The sequence below is a fragment of the Microplitis demolitor genome, chromosome 7, assembly GCF_026212275.2.
Source record: "Microplitis demolitor isolate Queensland-Clemson2020A chromosome 7, iyMicDemo2.1a, whole genome shotgun sequence".
In the NCBI taxonomy this organism is placed as follows: Eukaryota; Metazoa; Arthropoda; class Insecta; order Hymenoptera; family Braconidae; genus Microplitis; species Microplitis demolitor.
Genome location: NC_068551.1, coordinates 1,486,307 through 1,506,342, shown reverse-complemented (window position 1 = coordinate 1,506,342; position 20,036 = coordinate 1,486,307). Strand labels below are relative to the sequence as shown.

Below are 20,036 nucleotides of genomic sequence, written 5' to 3'. Positions count from 1 at the left end.
CAGCGACAGTATATTGAATTTCCGTAAACTGAGTCGAGTTACCGTTAGCTGTGTCGTGCACACACAGATTGATGATACACGACGTGTTTAGGTCGATCGAGTTAAGAACAATCTGAGGAGCATTTCAGCCCAAGAGTCTTCGGTTTTGTTTGAACCGATGGGAAAACAATGCTCCGGGCACTCGAGTTAAGATTAACTTGAGTATAACTTTCTCGAGTACTTGGACCAAGTTCCCGATGAGAAAAAAAATTGCAACGTTGATCAATAACGAAAAGGTCTAGGCTCTAGGGAATGAAGCCGGGATGCAGATTGCAGTAATAGAGGATGACAAAATAAAATAAAATGAAACAAAGTAATAGGAAATAAATAATTGAGTGATACGGTGAGGAATTTACCCAGGTCTTGTAACTGATAATTAATTAAGCGTCACCGTGTGGTGCATGTGCGCTCGGTTTACTTGATTTTATCGAATTAATCCGAGCCAACGAAGCCTGACAGTCCTGAGTAATTCGCTAGTGTACCGTAGAATTGTATGTAGAGAAAGTTGAGTGGGGTTCAGAGTGTAGAGGATGTGTAAAATACTTGTACAGTAACACCGCTGAGTTACAGACCGAGTTTTGTGCACATGTGGCTAAATTAGCATCGGAAATTTTGTATAATTAAAGGCCGTTAGTATGTACCACGTTGTAGGAAATTTTATTGGTGTGTTGGTAAAGTAATGTAAGTATTGTGGCGAAATGGTTCTACATTGTGTTAAAGTATAGAATTAAATAGAAGAGACAGTATTTTATGCCTGGCTACAAGACGAATGCCAGAGGAGAAGTTGAAGTAAAGTACAAGAATAAGAATAAGAATGAGAATTAGAACGAGAACAAGAAGAACGAAAAAGGAAGAAAGGGAGAAGTTTGATGATTTATGTCGCACGACATAATTATACGTCTGTGACATTTCAATAGACGTGAGTAAGACATTTTATTATAAATATCACGATAATTAATTGTGATATTTGTTTTCTTTTTTTTTTTTTTTTTTTGGTTTGAAATTTAAGTAATGGGTTACTTGGTAAATTAAATTGAATTGTTTTCTGTTGAATATTTTTAGAAAGGAGTTAACGAGAGTTGGTATTGAAAATAAAATAAAATAATGGAGGGGTAATTAGACAATTGGTTGTTTGTATTCATGTCAGTGGAGTGTTTGGTAGAGAGATTTTTTATGAAAAGATTTTCCGGTGATGTGGGTGGATTTTATTGAATAAAAAGTAATGGATTGAATCGAGTTACCGTAAGACCTGGGGTAAATAATTTTTGGTGATACGGCAAAAGAGGAAAATAAAAATAACAAGAGATTGAGGTAACTTTATCTTGGGATTTTACTGCCTGAGGAGCGATAAATTATTGGGTGGGATTCTCATCAAGCATGACAAAAGATCCGCTTACCTATCATGATCGTGACCATAAGACGGATTGATCCTCCGAGAGTATAGAGATGCGCCACCTTCAGACATATAACCATCGCATAAATCCGATACCGTACTACGACTGGTGATATTCACTCCCCCTCTGAGGATTTCCCCATCGCTCAAGTATCCTGACGCAATGTCAATGTCGGGATAATCTTGGGCGACGTGGTGATGAGACGACGAGTGCAGGATTGTGTACTGACGGCTAGTCGTGCGGCTGGGAAGTGTTTGGAGGCACCGGGCACCTGGTGTGTACCCGCGCAGTAACGGCTGCATCGGTTTCACAGTCATTTCCGTGTCGTCATCTGCTACATTGCCACCGCAGCTATCCGATAACACCTACAATGTAAATATTGTTTGTTATTACGCTTGTATAGATACCAGTGTCTACAAGACACCCAACCCGTAGTGCCGGGCGTAATAAAAAAAAATTCTACTTACCGGTTTGCTCACCTTCTCTATTTGCTCGAACGTGGTATCGATTTTCCTGTTAGGAATTGTTTTAATCTCACTTCCGCTCTCGCTGCTCGGTCGATAGATAACACTGCTATCGCTGGAATTACTCTGTCCTGTGCTGTTGGAGTTGCTGTGAGAGCTCTCGGACATGAGGTCTGATATGCTTGGCATGGGTGACACCATCGCGACGGTGTTTGGATCCAGTTTACGATGCAGTGAGTCCGCTTTTAATTTCATCGCAGCTGGTATTGTTGGCATAGACGGTTCTTTCGGTGGCTTTGTCGTGCCTTTAACTAAAGCCATCGGCTTGGGAATACTCGAGCCCGGGCTGAGACCCGGAGCTGTTTGTCCAGGTGGATTTGGCCCGGGAAACGGACTCACGTTGCTTCCAGACTTATGTGGGCTCAGTATTTCTTGATGGGTGACTGGACTGGTCGTTTTTTCGGTGATATCAAGTTTGGCTGTGATTGGATTGGAAGACTCGTCGTTATTTATGTCCATGTCGTCGCACTTGTCGCTGATATGATTGTTTTCAATTGATGATTGTTTACAAATATCTATAGTCTCTAGATCAGTCTTTTTGTTGCTTAAATCAGTGTCTAAATTATTATCAATTCTCTGTATCTCCATTATTTTATCATCAGTTAGGTTTGCCTGGTTCATGCTGATTGTCTTGTCGATTGAACTCTCGTGGATCGGAGAGCTACCGAGACTGGGAGATCTGATCAGTCCATTGCATGTCGTAAATGTTTTTCCAGTTATCACATCTTTATTTGAACCATTAAGCGGAACTTTGAGACTCGGCGAGTGTATCTTTGGGTCAGTTATCTTACTCGGCAGCTCCATTTTCGGCCTCTGTATTGACTTTTGTTCAACTTTATTAACTATTTTAGTTTCTTGTATTGATGGCTTCTGATGCCCTGGCGGGATCAGTGCAGAATTGAATTTCTGTGTCCCCAATTGCTGCTGCTTCAACGGTTCCAAGTTATTCGGACGTTTGTCTGCTGTAATTTTATTTGCATTGATATTCGCAATCTTAATGCTCGACTTGGCATCTTCTATAGGCGGATATGTTAATTTCTCGGCACCTTTCCGTACGATTTTAGTCTGCGCTTTAGTTTGGTCTTTTCTCCCCGACTTGGGACTCGACTGTTTGGTGGATTGTTTTGACTGGAGTTTAGACTTCAGCGTCTTGGTCTTCGGCGACTCGGCCAAGTTCTTGCTCTGGTCGCACAGTGAGGTTGAGCTGTCCGAGTGCTCGGAACGCGCCGAAGAAAATCCTGAAGAACTGGACGTACGTTTGGACACTCCCGATGACGTTTTTCCTTTATCCTGATTCTTGTCTTTGTTATTAAACAGTTTGAACTTGTCCAACACCGAGTTCTTGTTCTGCTGCACTGGAGCTGGTGCCGGTGGTGCAGCATACGGTGAAGACTGCGGCGCTCTTAGAACTCCACTAGGTCGACCAACTGTTGATGTTCTCGGGCTGTTTTTAATTTAGAATAGAAAATTGCATTAGTTTATTAATATTTTTTTTTTATGTTATTTAATTAGTAATTAAAAAACTGTTTGTATTTACCTGGGTGTTGTAGCCGTGGGCTGTCGGTTTGTATTTTGCGTCCGCGGTTGTGGAATGAAGGACAATCCTTGCGGTGGCTGTTGACTCGGGCTCGTACTACGCGAACTACTGGCACTTGCAATCCCACCATTACCGTGTTTTAATCCACCTGTAATTACAATAATGAATTAATTATAAATGAAACCAGCTAATCAAGTTTTATATTACGATTCAAGTTTCATTTTAAATTTTTATTTTTTTTACCCACTTAATTATGATAATTTTAAGTAAAAATTTTTTTACTACGTCTAAAATAAATAAGAAACATTTTTCGTAAACTAAAATATTTATGGCCACTAAAAAAAAAATTCATACATACCAAATAAAGTAAAAAAAAATAAATTCGAAAAAAATAAAATATTTAAATTTTAATGGCCAATTTGCATTCACAAAAAAAATATTTTTTTTTTAAATTTTTAATTAAAAATTACAGAAAATAAAAATTTATAAATCAGTGTAATGAATATTTAATAAAATATTGAACTAGGGATCGTGAGACAAGTTTTTAAAAATAAATATATGTCGAAAATAAATTGTCGAGGTCTGAAGTTGGATATAACATATATTATAATACACTCCGTAGTACAATGTACATATAATAGCAAAAGTAATAGTAATAGTGTAAGTGTAGCCTGAGAAACTGGTTAGTTATCGCGTAGGAGCTATGGCGCGAATACTAAACCCATAACACAACACATTTACACTACGAACTACATCAGCGCGGCCATACGCTAATGTAATGTAAGCCACATAAACTTTTCTTGAGCTATATCCAACTAAGCCGAATGGCTAAGGCCAAAAGGTCATGAGAGACTGAAAATTATTTGAGTCTCAATACAAAGCAGGACATCAATTTTATTTTGTTTAAACATCTGGTAGTCATCACGTCTCCGCGTCATACTTTACATATTTAATTTTAATTATCAGCAATTAATAATAACATATGTATGTATATTTATTATATATAAATATAAATTTAAATATTGGATATTATGAACGGCCTTAAATCTCATCCGCGTCGAAAAATTTGATCTGATTTCAGTCTTAGACTGGATGATTTGTTTTGGAATTTTTACTTAAATTTTGATCCAAAGACGAGCAAAAACAGACTAAAAATAATAGGCAGTAAATATCTGACTTTAGTAGGGATAAAAATAACAAAAGGCAAAATATTTTGAGAAAAAAGTCTGATTTTAATCTAAAAACAGACTAAAAATGATTGAAAACAAATCTGAAAATAGTCTACGTACACCGTAAAAAATTTTCAGAGTGAAAAACTCTGAAGAAAAGTTTATTTGAATATTAAAACTCCGAATCAGAGTGAATGTAGATTTAAATAACATCCAGATCAGACCAAAGTCACTCCCGTGGAAAAAAAATTCCCTTCGTATGCAGAATGATTTTTTTTTAACTCCGGAACTTCGAACTGAAATAAAATCCGTATTCACTCCTAGTTTTTTAGAGTAAGAAATAGTAAGGGAAAAACCTGATTAAATTTCACATGTTAATTAAATATAAAAACAATAAAATTGAATAGAAATTCCTTAAAATTTTTTATTAAATTTGAAACATAAAATTTTCCGATCCGGACAAGTCAAGAAAATATTTTTCCGTCAAGGATTTATATTGACTTGATAAAACGATTGACTTGTACGGCTCATTAAGCAAATACAGTCACCGACTGTGCAATATATATGCATATATTTAAATCCACAGCATGTTATAAAGTCTATTATGTATCCATAGAGTACTCAGGTCCGAGTGTAACTGCCCGTAGGCTAAACCGCTTACTAAAGTGCTCTAGCTGATCTCTGGTTATTTTATTGGTCCAAAGCCTAATAAACAAGCGCCGTACTTGTCTACTGTTTTTTAATGCTTTTATATTTATTTTAGCATTATAAATGCACTGTATAGTCTACTGCAATATATAAATTGCAATAAACAGCGTGCTGCTGCAGTAAATAATATATTCGCTCTAGAGAATTGCACTGATTAATATCATTCGCCTACGTCCTATGTTCCGGTTAACCGTTTCCTCTCGAAAAATTTACTAAAAAATTATTTCTCAATTTAAATCGTAAAACTTTATACTATTTGTTTTTTTTGCTAATTCTGTTTGTTAAAAATATAAATTATGATTTGATTTATTGGATTGTAAAAATTTTATGGAAGCAAATGATACAGCCGTGGTAATGAGAGTATTAAATCGATTGCAAATTACACGTAATAAAAATATCGTAAATATGTTTGTTAAAAAATAAGTGCATATATATTTGTATAAATATACAGTGTTGAGATTAATGACCAGGAAATTACACCCGATAATTATATTACCGCAATGCGTTAAGACATAATTCAATGAGAGAGAAACAAAGAACATTCACGGAACAAATAAACAAAAATACTAAGAAATGTTTTTTTTTTTGTTAATTCATCAAAATGAATTAAAATGCGTGCCACGTAGTACGCGACACGACATTGGCATTGCTTCATCACTTTATATTACCATTTCCTTCAACTTAACGCAATTTACTCACTATTTGTTTTTTTTTTTTTTTTTATTATTAAGTAATTTAACAATAAAATTATTCAATATATTTTTTCTTCATCACATAAATATGTCACGAGTTATATTATTTTAAAATTTTTTTTTCAATACTTAAAATGAGTCACGGTGCCGATATCACTTTACAAAGGAGCTGTATGTCGTTGATAAAATTCGAGGAATGTCTTGTATGTCAAGGGGAGTAAAGAAAGTGAACGGCACCGAAATAAAATGAAATAAAAAAATACGAATCTTTAAAACGTGACTGAGCATAGGGCGCGATTCTTGTCACGAGGGATGATTCACCGGCGGAGTAATTGAATTATTAATTTCTCGTTATAAATTTAATCTAAATCTAAATCATCACTTTACCTAAGCTCTATTGTTCCCATAAATCACGTACGTTTAAAGAAAAACTCGATAAATCACACTCGGTAAATTGGCGCGAATTTTATATTTTTTAAATTTAAAAAAAAAAAATCTGATTGATAGCGCGAAAAAATCGCGTTGACATCCACTATCAATACGGCAATGAATGCTTTCACCGACTGTGGAGTTGATTCGTCGTGGCCAGCTTGCAATGCGTTCAAATCCTTTCCCCACTTATATTACTTTGTGCGTTAAATCCTACGTTCATCATCATACTCTCTCGTGTTCATTCTTTACAGTAGCAGACTTCTCTCTCGCTCGTTTTGAATTTATTGATACTTTAACTCTTTCATACAGCTGGCAAGCAATATCTTCGTCCAACTCGTTGCTGGGGGTTATTAATGAACGTTTACGAGCAAAGTTATCGCTTATAAGTGCAGCATGGTACTGAGAGAAGTGAAGTAGCTAATATGTATATGGAGTTTAATGAAAAAAGAGGGAACTAAGAACGTAATGTAAGTTCTCTTTAGTCTGTATTAAACAGTACAGTACAGTATATATATTTATATGTGCACGAGTGTCTGCTATACATTTAAGGATTGACAGGCCAAGGCGATTAAGTCCAGTGGCTGTCAAATTATAGCTCTGAATCAATAGACTTTATTGTAAGACCTCATATTGTCAAGTTACTCTATGGCAAATTGTCATTAAATTTTTTTTTACATCAGTCGATAGTTAATTTTATTTTAAAAAAAAATAATTTACACAGAAAAAAAAATTTCATGGCTTAAAAAATTTTTATTGAGCCAAGAAATTTTTTTTTTTTTTTTATAGAAATAATTAAATAAAACTAGTTCATATAACTAAAGTATAACATTTTTATTAAAAATGTTTGCTCTCATTTTCTTTATTACAATTCTGTCATCATTGAGTTGAAGCAATTGAGCCTGTAGATTATGACAATTGACAAAGCCATCATTAAAATAAATTAGTGACAGTCTAACGATTTATTAAGATGACATTTCGATTGAGTTAAGTGGTTAATAACCATAAATTATTTATGACAATAACCCTGAATTACTAAACTTTTCGACATTTTTTACTGTTTTTTTATTGGAAACCGAAATTTAATAGCAAATAAAAAAATTATGGTCTCGGATAATGACAAGTTCTCAGAAGTTTATTATTAATTGCTTATACTCTACAGTTATTGATAAATAATAAAAAAAAAAATTATTTGATATTCCATAGAAAGTATTGGAAAAAGTATTTTATACAGTATTTGAGTAACTTATGGAGATAATTCAAGATATAACGGCTGTCCAAAGTAGATTAATTTGAGTTATAAAACTGACGGAATATTTTTCAAATTTTAAACCGAGATAAGGAGATAAAAATAAATAGCTGCATCCATCTAAGTTAAGATTAATAAGCAGATCATTTTTAACTTTCCTGAAATTTATTCGAATACTGGAAGAATACCAAAATAAACTATGATTGTTGATAGTTATGTAAATATATGAAAAAAAAAACAAAAATCGGTTCTCACAATTTTCCAACCGAATAATCCGAAACTTTTTTCAAGGTTCAGTTGGAAGTTAAAATTCAGATGTCAGAAATATTATAGTGGCAATAAAAAATATTATGGATATAAAGATAGTCAGTGACTAATTATATATTTCTAAGAATTTCTTGTGTAGACCAACAACCAACTGTTAAAATATATGACGGCCATCATGTGGAACCTTAGGGTCTTCAGAGTGCTCTGGCTGTATTGTACCGGTATATATATATATGTATAATAAGGAAAGTTGCGATGAGCAAATTTGACGTATTACGTCATGTGGGGACTGACTGACGTTCAATAAGATTGAATAGAGCATAGGAAATTGATAAGCTTCGTAAAGAAAGTAGAGATCCATGTATCACTGGATTCAGTCGATAAAACACTTTCGGAGTAATGTATTGCAAATGTACTTTAACTTTGATCTATGTACCCTTCTTTTCAGTCAATGGTATATTCTTGGACGTATGTTATTTTTGGTGAATAAAAAATAATAGAGATGTGATCTCAGAGTGAATGTAGGATCAATTGGCGAGCTCAGAATGTGGGGATAAATTCCCAATGGTGATTAATGAGACTAAAATGTATCCATTAGAACGTCATCTGAGTATTTGGCATAAATATTCAATGAGCTTCGGGTCGTAAACTGGATAACAAGTTTCACCCCAAACTAAACATACTTATGCAGTAACGAGACCACACAGGACCGTTAGTTTGAGAATACGCTCTAATATTTCTTGGTTGCCAAAAGAAATCTCGAAATTGGCCACTTCTTCAATGGGTACTCTGCTGGGAGTTTATGCACGTGCGACTGTCGATTCGAATTAGCGAGTTGCATACGAGGGGCAAAAGGCCTGGACAAAAGCATCCCCGGATTTTTAGCCCTCGGGGGATTATATCTAAGAGCCCGGTCTAGTCCAGCTGATTCATATTTGAGAACCCTCTTTAGTTCATTTTTTATTTAATTATTTCATAGACTGATGTTTAACAAAATAACAAATTTAATATTTGGATTTCTCGAGCAACGAAATCTTATAAATCAAGTCTGCGCGCGATCTTCTTATGTGAGTTGTAGATTAGTCTCCCTCTGGATTAGTCATCTAACAAGATTCCACACTTTACTTGTATCTCGTTAAATATAAGCCGATTATCATATGATCTTGGGGTAAAAAACAACCCAAGGATTTTTTTTTATTTTCATAACAACACACGTCAATTTTTGTCATCAAATTTTTCATCCCAGAGACCGAAAAAAATTTCACCCCAAGGGAGATTCGAACCCAGAACCTCCGATTATCGACTCGGCGGTCACCGCGTGAATCAAACTATCGAAAATTTATTTTACGCCTAAATATGAGTTTCTGCGCAGGTAAAAAGAAAGCCGAAATTTAAAAATAAATAATTTATATGTGGCTATAACTTAATCCATTTGAATCTAATGAGGTATCAGGTGTACAGAGTTAAGCTTTTGTTTGCCCAGAACAATTCAAAACAACTCGAGGTAGTTTTCTTTGAATTTATTGCTACCTAAACTGTTAATACTCTTGCAGTAGACAATGAAAATCCCCTTTTATTCCTCGATTTCTATACTCGGTAGCTCAACGTCCCTTAATATTATCAATAACAAAGACGGGCAAGAAAATCGAAATCTCTACTTGCGATAATTCAAAATAAACAATGGTAATTTAAAATACGTTTTGTATCGCCAATACAAATAACAATTCAAAGCACAATAAGAAAAAGCAAACAACCAGAAATTGATATCATCCCGTCGGCTTTACTTTCTTGACAGACAATCCAAGTTGTCTTCTCTACTCGTCTATATCTATTCAATACACATAACAACATAAATATATATCTATATATATATTGTATATTTTATTACATATATAGTTACTTCTACAGGTTGCAAGAGGGTGCGGAATGATAGGAAACTTCAGCAGAAGAGCGAGTTCACGTCGGCAACAGCTGTCGGTATCCGACGTTAAATAAATGGAAGCTTTCACGCTTCTCTATATGTATATATATATATATGCATGCAGATATATATTATCCTTTTTTGTGCTATACCTTTACACTTAAATATACAGAGACAGATATTGCTCATACTCACGAGATCTTACAAAGAATCACTTGTCCATAACAAATTATCTGTCATTCAAATATTTCCCGGCGTTAAATATCTCCACTAAAAGTTTGCCGACAGTAAATTCGATATTTTATTATCCAATAATTTATTTCCTCTTAAACAAAATTAATTTATTTTTATAAACTTTTTTTAAATTAAAGAAAATTTTAACGTTCTTTGAATCCGGATTTATTTTCTTTAAGTGACGTTTTTTTTTTTTTTACTTTCTAAGAAGATCGAGCGAACTTTCGGTGCTTCAACAAAAGTCTCAGCACAAAAGCTTTACAGAAAAGTTTAAAAGGACGTCGATAAAAGGGAGTTGTTAATAATTTAACAAATTGAATAATTAATTAGTCATTATTAAATAATCTGTACCTTCAATGGAATTTATTTCCTCTTGGTCTGTTTGTGGCCCGAATCTCACACAAAACATTATTCAAATATCCATTAAATGCTACCGGGTATTGTCGTTTATCACTAAAATTTTATTTATTATTTCAAAAATAATTTATTGTCTGGATGGAAACCACACATGACAAGCCCGTACAAGCGACAGTTACTCACTGAATTTAATGTATAAAAATGTAAAAAAAAAGTATCAAGAGGAGAGCAAACGCGAGGGTTCAAAGAGGCCTTCGCCCTCTGTTTAATATTTTTCCGTCTACCTATACATTTCTTTGGTCCTCTTACTTCATACCACTCGTTTTCATGTCATCAGAGAAAGCGAGAAAACAAGTCTAGGGGTAGGGTGTATCAACCTCCCGCGGGTTTCTAGGTGTACCTGGAGCAAAAATGCATAACTTTGCACTGGTCTTTACATTCTACTTCTTCATATTCATATTTTCCCTCCCTTTTTTTAAATCCAACATTCACATTTACTTGGGTTGGATTTCTATAGACATAAAAGTACTTCCGCTATTTTTTATACTTTTAAATATATTAAAAGATAATTTTTCTCTATCCGTTTTCCTTTCATGTAAAATTTATATGAAAAAAAATTGATGTAAAAATTTCTTTGACACTTTTTAATATTTACGCCTGTAAATATAAAAAATTATAATTCCTGTAGATAATTTGTTATACCCGAGTGTGACCTTGGTATTTTTAACTCGCGGTGTAAAAGTAAAAAAAAAATAAAAATAAAAAAAATGTGGACACACACGCGCAAGGGGTTCTCAACCCTCGTGTTCGCGTAATCCAGCTGGCGAGCGCGGTGACTGGATATGCATAATACAATAATATATGTACTTATATACGACTTGGTACTCTCAGTACGCATATAAGTACATTCTGAAATATATTTTTTCCTCTTAAAGTTTAAAGGCACGTTGACTCCTCACTCTTCAGCGGCTCATTCTGGAGGTTAAAGACCGAAGGCGGGTCTTACGTGTTGCCTGTGGCCTCTGCACTATCTTATACTTGTCTTCCTCTTCGTTTATCTTCTTTTCCTTCCTCTTTTCCCGCGACACGAGTTAAGACACAAGTTGAGAAAATAAAAAATAAAAAATATACAAAACAAATAATATAAATAGTTGAATAAAGAGACGAGCCTAAAGTGAAATATATTGTGATCACGATGACGAACGCCTTAAGCCCTCGTTTACTTGGCAAATGTTTCTTAAATTACCAGTTGAAAGATTCCAAACCGATTGCACTTTAATAGTTACGCTTCTTAGAATGCATAAGCGATCAAAAAATTATAATAATTCCATTTTTATTGCGCATTTAAAAATTTGAATTTTTGGCGCGATTTTTTTTTTTTTTTAAATTCGAGTTTATTTTAATATTAAAACTCCGAATCGGAGTGAATGTGGAATGAAATAAAATTGAGATCCCTCCAAAATCACTCCGCTGATAAGACAAACTCCCTATTAACTCCTTATACGGAGTGATTTTTTTTAAAACTCCAAAACTCTGAATGACGGAGTGAATTCAAATTTAAATAAAATTCGTAATCATTCTAAATTCGCTTCCGACTTTTTACAGTCTAATGGAAATATTGATCGATAATAATTCCATTTTTATTGCGCATTTAAATAATTTGAATTTTTGGCGGGAAAATTGTTTTTTTAAAATCCGTAAATTTGTGATGGAAATATTGATCGATGTAATAAATTAGTATTTATGATGATGATTATGATTATTGTTATTATTATTTTAATTGAAGAAGCATGGAGTAGTAAATATGACTCCTTAGGGTAAGACTAGTCTTTTTGGTACAGAGGGTTCCTGATGGGTATATTCTGAGGCAGCTGCTGAAACACCTCGTGAAATCATTTCATCTTACCCTCTTTGAAATGAAGAACACGGAGTGTAATGTTAGGAGGGCGTGAATGCTATCCGAGGTTCCGCACCAGATACCAAATACCGAGTGTGTCTTGTGTGCCCATGAGAGTTATCTAATTTATGGGGTAGTGGGTAACAAGTCACAAAAATACAACTTAAGTAAAACAAACTTTTCTCTATCTCGCACGTGATAAAGATTCTGATAATTATATACTACTTCCGGTAATATGATATTTTTTTTTATATTTGTTTTATATATATCTCAAATAAATAAACTGATAATTCATGATTTTCATTTTGATTTAAATTCAAATTCAAAAATTTTGTTCTTTATTCTCCTGCTTTTAATGTAAATATCAATTGAACTATTGGATTTATGAAAAAATTTATTGATATATTTTTTATAGAGAATTTCAAGCTCTATAAGATTGTAAGCGATGATTTTTGTCATATGTTCAATGGTTTAGTCTGAATTTCAATTTAAAATTTAAAAAAAAAAAATTTATCAAAAATTTCAGCTTTTGTATAAAAAATATATGTGTATATATATGTAAATATTGATTGAGTGTTAAATCTACTCCATTTGGTTTTGTATAAATAATTTTCCGATAATCTACTCGACATGATTAATGACGCGGCTCGAGCCTGAATAAATTAAAAATGAAAGATAAATTTATTTATAAATTTAAAGCTCGGTTTTAATCAATCATTCAAGAGCTTGATAGGTCTATTAAAATTTTTAAATAAAAATAGCGTAACTTTGATCTGATCATAAACATACATAAACATATGTTCTTTAAAGTTGATCTCTAACGCGATCTATCTCACAAATTTTTTAACAAATATAGATTCAAGGTCCACAAAAATATACTTTTACAAAAACACCTCATATATTTACCCGTTACTTAAAATCATAATAAAATATTTTCCCGTATATTTTATCAGCAAAAAGTAAAACTTTCTTGCATAAATTAATTTATGCATAGACAATACTTTTTTTTATTTTTATTCCCCATATAATAGTTAGAAAAATACTATATTTTTTGTAACGCCTGCGTATGAGAAAAAGTAAAAGTCTATGGAACCCTGAGGGAACAAGAGTGCACATCTGGTCATAGTCACCCCAAAATGTAGTCGAGAGAGATGAAAATGAAAGCATATAAACCGACGGGTTGGCAAGTATGGTGGAAGCAAGGTCTAGGGTGTAGGGTGTAGGGTGTTACCAGTCCGAGAGTAGTCCATGTGAGTGAAAGTCCACCCCCCTCGGCTTTCGAGTTACACGTCTGTAGGTAATATCGTTCTACACGCTTCCGAGTTTCAATGGATACAATGTATCACTCTCTACGCACTCTACACGCACACACACACACAACACATCTATACATTTGAATACACACAAAGGAATAAAGTAAGAAAAAAACAATAAATGAGAGAAAAGGATAAAATGATGAACACGACATTTAAATATACAAGCCACAGTTTTTTAATGTTTGTACATTGGGATACCGAGGGAAAGAGCACTATCTCTATACTCAGTCTAGTTTCTTGTACCAAGGGGTTGTTAAAAGCTAATGGCTTCTAATTTTCATTTTTTTTTATTTTTATACCCAGTACTGGGTCTTGAACTAAAAAAAAGTCGGAAAATCCAAAGGCGCACACCGCAATCGCTCATAATTATTAATATTTAAATTTTTTAACACAATGTGAAAAATTAGGAGTAAATTCGGAGTGAAAAATATAATTCCCACATAATAAAAGAGTAATTACATTTATTTTAAGAGCTCTGGCTATTAAACGTTTGATGAAATTGTCAATTAAAAGGATTAATCTCGTTTGAAAAGATGTCACGAAGAATGAAAGAAGAAACAGGATTGAAGATTAAGGATTAAACTCAAACCCTTGAATGATTTGTTACTTGACGATTACTCATACTCATTAGTATCGAGTTGCGACTGAATGTTATCACTGTAAAAAGATCGGACAGAACTAATCGTTAGCTAATGGACGCGGGTTTTTGTTAGGTTAAGTACAACGAGAAAGGATAAAGGAGATGACAGTAGAGGAGATCCAGATCCAGGGATGTCATTTGCAATTACCCACACTGTTATGTGACATTAAATATATACCGAAGTATCTTTTGATTGACTATTAAGATTACTGGGGGATGTAGTCTAGTGTGTAGGTAGTTACACCGAGGGACTGATAGGCAGCGACAACTGATACGCTTCGGAGATTAAGCGGACGGAAAAAAGGGAGATAAGGTAAAATTAAAAAAAACACCAATGGAGATTGTGGATCTTTTAAATTAAAGAGTGATTTAAGACTCTGGATGCTAGTGATGCTAAAATTGTATTATCCTTTCGGTAATTATGTTGCGAGGATACGCGAGAGGATCAGTCGATACAAGAGGGTTTGATTATAAACTTTTTTCCCCTTTTCTGTACTTTATCTGGCAGCGACTGTTGATGCTGGAAATTTTTATTATTTTTCTTCTATTTTTTCTTTTTTAGTCCTTTTACCGACGGGAAACTCTACTTGTGAAAGGGAAAAAAGTTGAAAGGAAAAATCACACGCAGGCTGGACAGGAAAAGGGAGTTGTAGGCCATTAAATCTTTCCTAACTGGGAGGTTTATAAAAAATATATATTTTTTATTCTCTGTCTTTGCTTTTTAGCATTTCGTTTATTGATCAAAGGTTGATTTTATTTATAGTAAATATGAAAAAATATTTCATGGACAAAGTTTGTCAATTAAACTGACGGGCGAGTTTTAGATAAAAAAATATTTAGACAAAAACGTGTTGTGTGATATTTGAATACACACAGTTTTCGATTACGCGAATAAACGATTGTTTGCATGCATTCAAATAAAAGTTTTTAAAAAAAAAAACGTTATTGAAAAGTTAACCGAAATTTTTTTTTCGCTGTCATCCGTTTATTTATTAAAATGAAAATTTTTCCGTTCACTATTTGAATTATTGTTTTTTCATTTCTATCCTGTTATATTATTTTAATATTTATCTACGTTCCGGAAGGGGAAATTTTATAGAAAAATTGTTTGAATAAAAAATGTATTCCTAAAAATTTCCTGAAGATGAAAAATTATTAAAACTAATTCTTAAAATGTAAAGGTCGAAAAACGGATAATTTTTTTGGTTGACAGGAAATATATGGCCTATAATTACCAAAAGTATCCTGTCGAAATTTCCCTTAGTAGATTATAATGATTAAAAATAATAGTTGGAGAGAATAATGAGCGAAAGAAAAACTCACCGAGCTGTGTTTGATGTGTGGGGGCAGCGACTGGTCTGACCTTGTCCGGAGGGCATCTTCTTGTCGCAGTGACGGTGGCAGGCAAGGGGATGCTTGTCGAACCACCCCCTGCGGCTGTCTGTTTGTTGTACGGCGATGGTAGTCTGTAACAAAGACAAATTAATATAAATATATGCTATGTTCAAATTTGTCTTGTAAAATCCACAAGCTTCTTCCTTATTAAACCTCGAACCTGGAACCGAGGACTGCGACCGTAAAACTTTAAATTAAAAACATTAAACACACAGTCCCTGTATTAATATAACACATTACTCGGTTTTATTTTTATCTTAATTAGAATTCATCCCGACGTACGTTTCTTAAGAATACACTCGAGTCTTTGAACGCCATATCAACCGTTCGAGAAATTAAAAACCTCCGATCGTACATTCTTTGTATTTTTTATTGTAAACAAAAATATATTACACAAAGATGAACGCCAAGGGATACGTGATGTTAAATAAAACCTAAGATGTACAAATATATACATATATAGAGAGAGAAAGAGGGAGAGAGAGAATGTATTGTTGATGTGAATAACAAAAACAGACATTACAAGATGGTGTAGCATGAAAAATCGACAAATGTATAATGTATTCCTTAATAACTCGTACCATCATTCTAAACACGTCTTCTGTCCTTATTTATTTTAAATAAAATTACTAAAATTGTTTTAAACTTTTGAAATTTTTTTTTCATACAAAATTAAAAACCGGTAAAATGACCTGAATACATTGTTATGTATATTAGTTCATACATTGATTCATAGCTGCTAATTTATTAAAATTTCTCAGAAGTATTCTCTTTTGTTATTCGAAAAAATGAATATTTAAATTAGTTTTTTTAATTATCAATTATTTTTTAATTTTTTTAATCCTATTACTAGCGGAGGTAATTAAGCAGAAAAAAATGATTTCATACATTACTAATTACAAGAAATGCTTTATTTTAAGTTGGGATTACAGTAAAAGTTACTTTTAAGCCGTTGAAAAGTTTCATGAAAAATTTCGTGATTCATAAGTAAAAAATATTTTTTTTGGTTACTGTGTTTTTTTTTAGCGTGTAACAGAAAAAAGTGGAAAAATAGTCAGAAGTGATTTCCAGAAATCGAATCAAAATAACTCTCGTTATTTTTTCAGTGGGTTAAAATAATAAACATCAAAAAGTATTGATCTTTGAAATTTTAATTTCCGAAAATAGATAGAAGCGACTGCATAATTACTGCAGTTAATTAATGAAATGGCTGATGATAATGATAAACTACGAAATATCGATTATTCAAGACTTCAAATAGTCGAAGATTAATATCTTAAAAGCAGATGATCAAATGTGATTGTCTATACATTGGAATTAAGTTAAGATCGCTCAGCCATTACCGGCTACCACCGATGTTGGAACTCGAGAAGATATTCTGAAGGATTCAACTAATTACCTGCATGTTCGGACCCTCCATTGTGGTAAATGAGATGAAAACCATTTTAGCTATACATATATAGGTACACAGGCAGAGAGATGGGATTTCGCGTGCTTCAAATTCCATAGACATATTGATTTTGTCTACCGCACAATTTATAGATTATAATTACACCTGCATCAACGCATACTTCAACAATAAACAATAATGACAATCAATAAACCGCAGCTTCATAATAAACACGGAAAAATTATTCTTTAATTCTATGGTGTCAGTGAAGCCGGACCATGTCGTTCACCTGCAGAAATTTAAATAAACACATGGAGGCCATAGTAAAATTTCCAGTGGTTACAGTAATTTGTGATATAATCACTATCAACTTTACCATGACCATTGTAATTTTTCCATGTGTATTCAAATTTCTGCAGGTGGCCAATATTGTCTGGTTTTACTATGACACCATAGAAATTTAAAAGAGAATGTCTCTGTAAGAATGTAATATTGGCTAAATGTTTTTGGGCTTGGCAACAAGACCCCCATCAATTTTATATAATTTCTTTTTTTTTTTTTTATTATATATTGTTCATTTTTTATAACTGTAATTATATTTTATAATTTGGTACTACAATGGAGTAGGCAAATTTCAAATGTCTTGGGTGAACGAGCTTGCTAATTCACTCGAGCAATTAGAGATAATTGCTGCTCGACGAGGTATTTTCACGTGACATTTAAATACAACATATCAACTTGTATATGTATATATATATGTTACATATATATATGTACATATGTATATATATATGCATTGGTAAGTACAATAGCTGGAGTTTCAACCTTCAGATAAATTTAGATCAGAATTGTGGGCAAAGAGAAAGGACCCGCGGCCCTTCCTGGAAAGTTATACTGCGGATCCTTTTGACGGGCATACACGCGACAACTTTCTCATATACATTAATTTAAAGCATAACATTAACAACTCGTGTAATTTATATTTTTAGTACCCCGCTATCTGTGGGTTAATTAATTTTATGTTGCCCCGTAATTTGTTAGTCAAAAAATGAAGGATATTTTTTACTTAAGGTTTTCAAGGGATAATAAAATATATATATATATATATATATATATATATATATATATATATATATATATATATATATATATATATATATATATATATATATAAATATGTGGCCGTGACGTTAAATCTATTTCAGCGACCATTCACATTAAAAACATTGAGTCACTGGTTCTTTGCTACTCTTGTACATGCATGTCTTTGAACTCTTACTCTAAATAAAGAGAGAAGTAGCAGCTTACGAATAATATACCAAGTTGAAGATGAAGGAGAAGAAGAAGAAGCAAAGAGGTAAAAGTATAAAGTTTTGTATAAAGTAAAGGCCTACGGTTTTAAAGGAAAGACACACAAGCGAGGGAGAGCCAAATGAAAAGCAACACAAATTCGAGCTCTGGCTAAATAATCGCGAGTGGCAATCATAAATCAAAGTCAAAGAAGTCAAGCGCAGTGCAATGCTCATCATCGCAAACTTTGAATTTTTGATAGAAAAAAAAAATATTTTTTTTTAGATTAAAAATAAAAGCTTTAATACGGTGGCTTTACTCTCAAATCAATAACAAACCACTTGTGTATTTTATTTATTTTTTGTTAAATGGAAAAAAAATTAATTTTTTTTTTGCTACTCGAATACTCCCTCTAAGTCCTTTTACGAGACTACCTTTTTTTCTTAGACTATCTTGTATTTTATACTCCCCCGGGAGTGTCTAGATTGAAAAGAAAATTACCGTTAATTAAAAAAAATATTAATGGAGATCGATGTATATTTTCATGAAGAAGTAAAAACAAAAATTATTCGAAGAAAAGAACAATAAATAAGAGTATAACAATAGGTAATTTAATCCAGGTAAGCGACACTTGTAAATGTAATAGCAGAAGCATATCAGTAAGTTCTATATGTGCAAGCACGCGATGGACGTGAATAATTTTATTATAAAAATCCGGTCGTTGTCCATGAACTAAACGTCCAACGACCGGTCCTCCCACTTGTACAAGACACGTCTGTCCTGGCTATCTTACATTTCCGCAGGACACTCCTCTCTATTATATTATACATCGGTTTTTATATTATTTTTAAACAAAACCCGAGACACGTGAGTGTCACAAAACACTGCTCGGGTATCAGACCAGTGTTAAAAAAATAATCCATGGATTTTAATAACCGTACCGATCTCCATAATCACATCCGTAGATCCTCCATTAGCAAAACCGCAATAAATATTTATAGTAATAAAGAAAAAAATTATACACATTAAGCCCCAGGTGATTAATAATAATGCACGTGTTACAATACATCGCACATACGTTGGCGCGAAAAAGGTGTTGAGCCCGAGGAAAAGACGTTGCAACCGGTCTTCTCTTCTTATAAACCCCGGAGGAATATAAAGATGAATCTGGTTTATATATTATATATATATATATATTTTTTTTTTCTCAATATAGATGCACCTCTCTCTTATATTATTCATCTCAGCTCACTACACCCGCGATCTATAATTATACTCATACATATATACATAAATATATATATATATATATATATATATATATATATATATATATATATATATATATATATTATATATACACATATAAATATATATGAAATACTAAACTCAATATACCTTTAAAAGCTAATGTATAAATAATAATACAAAAGCTGCAAGGAAACTTGACGTTAAATTGCGGACGTGAGTAACGGTTAGAGAATTTCTAAGACTATCATCTCGTCTATCCAGGTGTGATGTCGGATAATATAATAACAATAATACTATCATAAAAGATAATATAAAATAATAATATTAAAATAAATGA

At 32.9% G+C, this 20,036-nt stretch overlaps 1 protein-coding gene across 5 annotated transcripts in view; it reads right to left on the bottom strand.

The window, feature by feature from the left end:
- LOC103570929 (protein sickie) overlaps nt 1-20,036 on the bottom strand; it is a 97,899-nt gene that overhangs the window by 31,240 nt on the left and 46,623 nt on the right. For 4 of the 5 annotated variants that reach the window (XM_053740490.1, XM_014442459.2, XM_053740489.1 and 1 more), the window contains 4 exons: nt 15,697-15,839; nt 3,495-3,642; nt 1,901-3,401; nt 1,437-1,798 (listed from right to left, as the gene is read on the bottom strand). In XM_053740490.1, coding sequence (XP_053596465.1) covers nt 1,437-1,798; nt 1,901-3,401; nt 3,495-3,642; nt 15,697-15,839 — 2,154 coding nt within the window. The remainder of the gene's footprint in view (nt 1-1,436; nt 1,799-1,900; nt 3,402-3,494; nt 3,643-15,696; nt 15,840-20,036) is intronic. The other variant, XM_053740488.1, reaches the window with a different exon arrangement.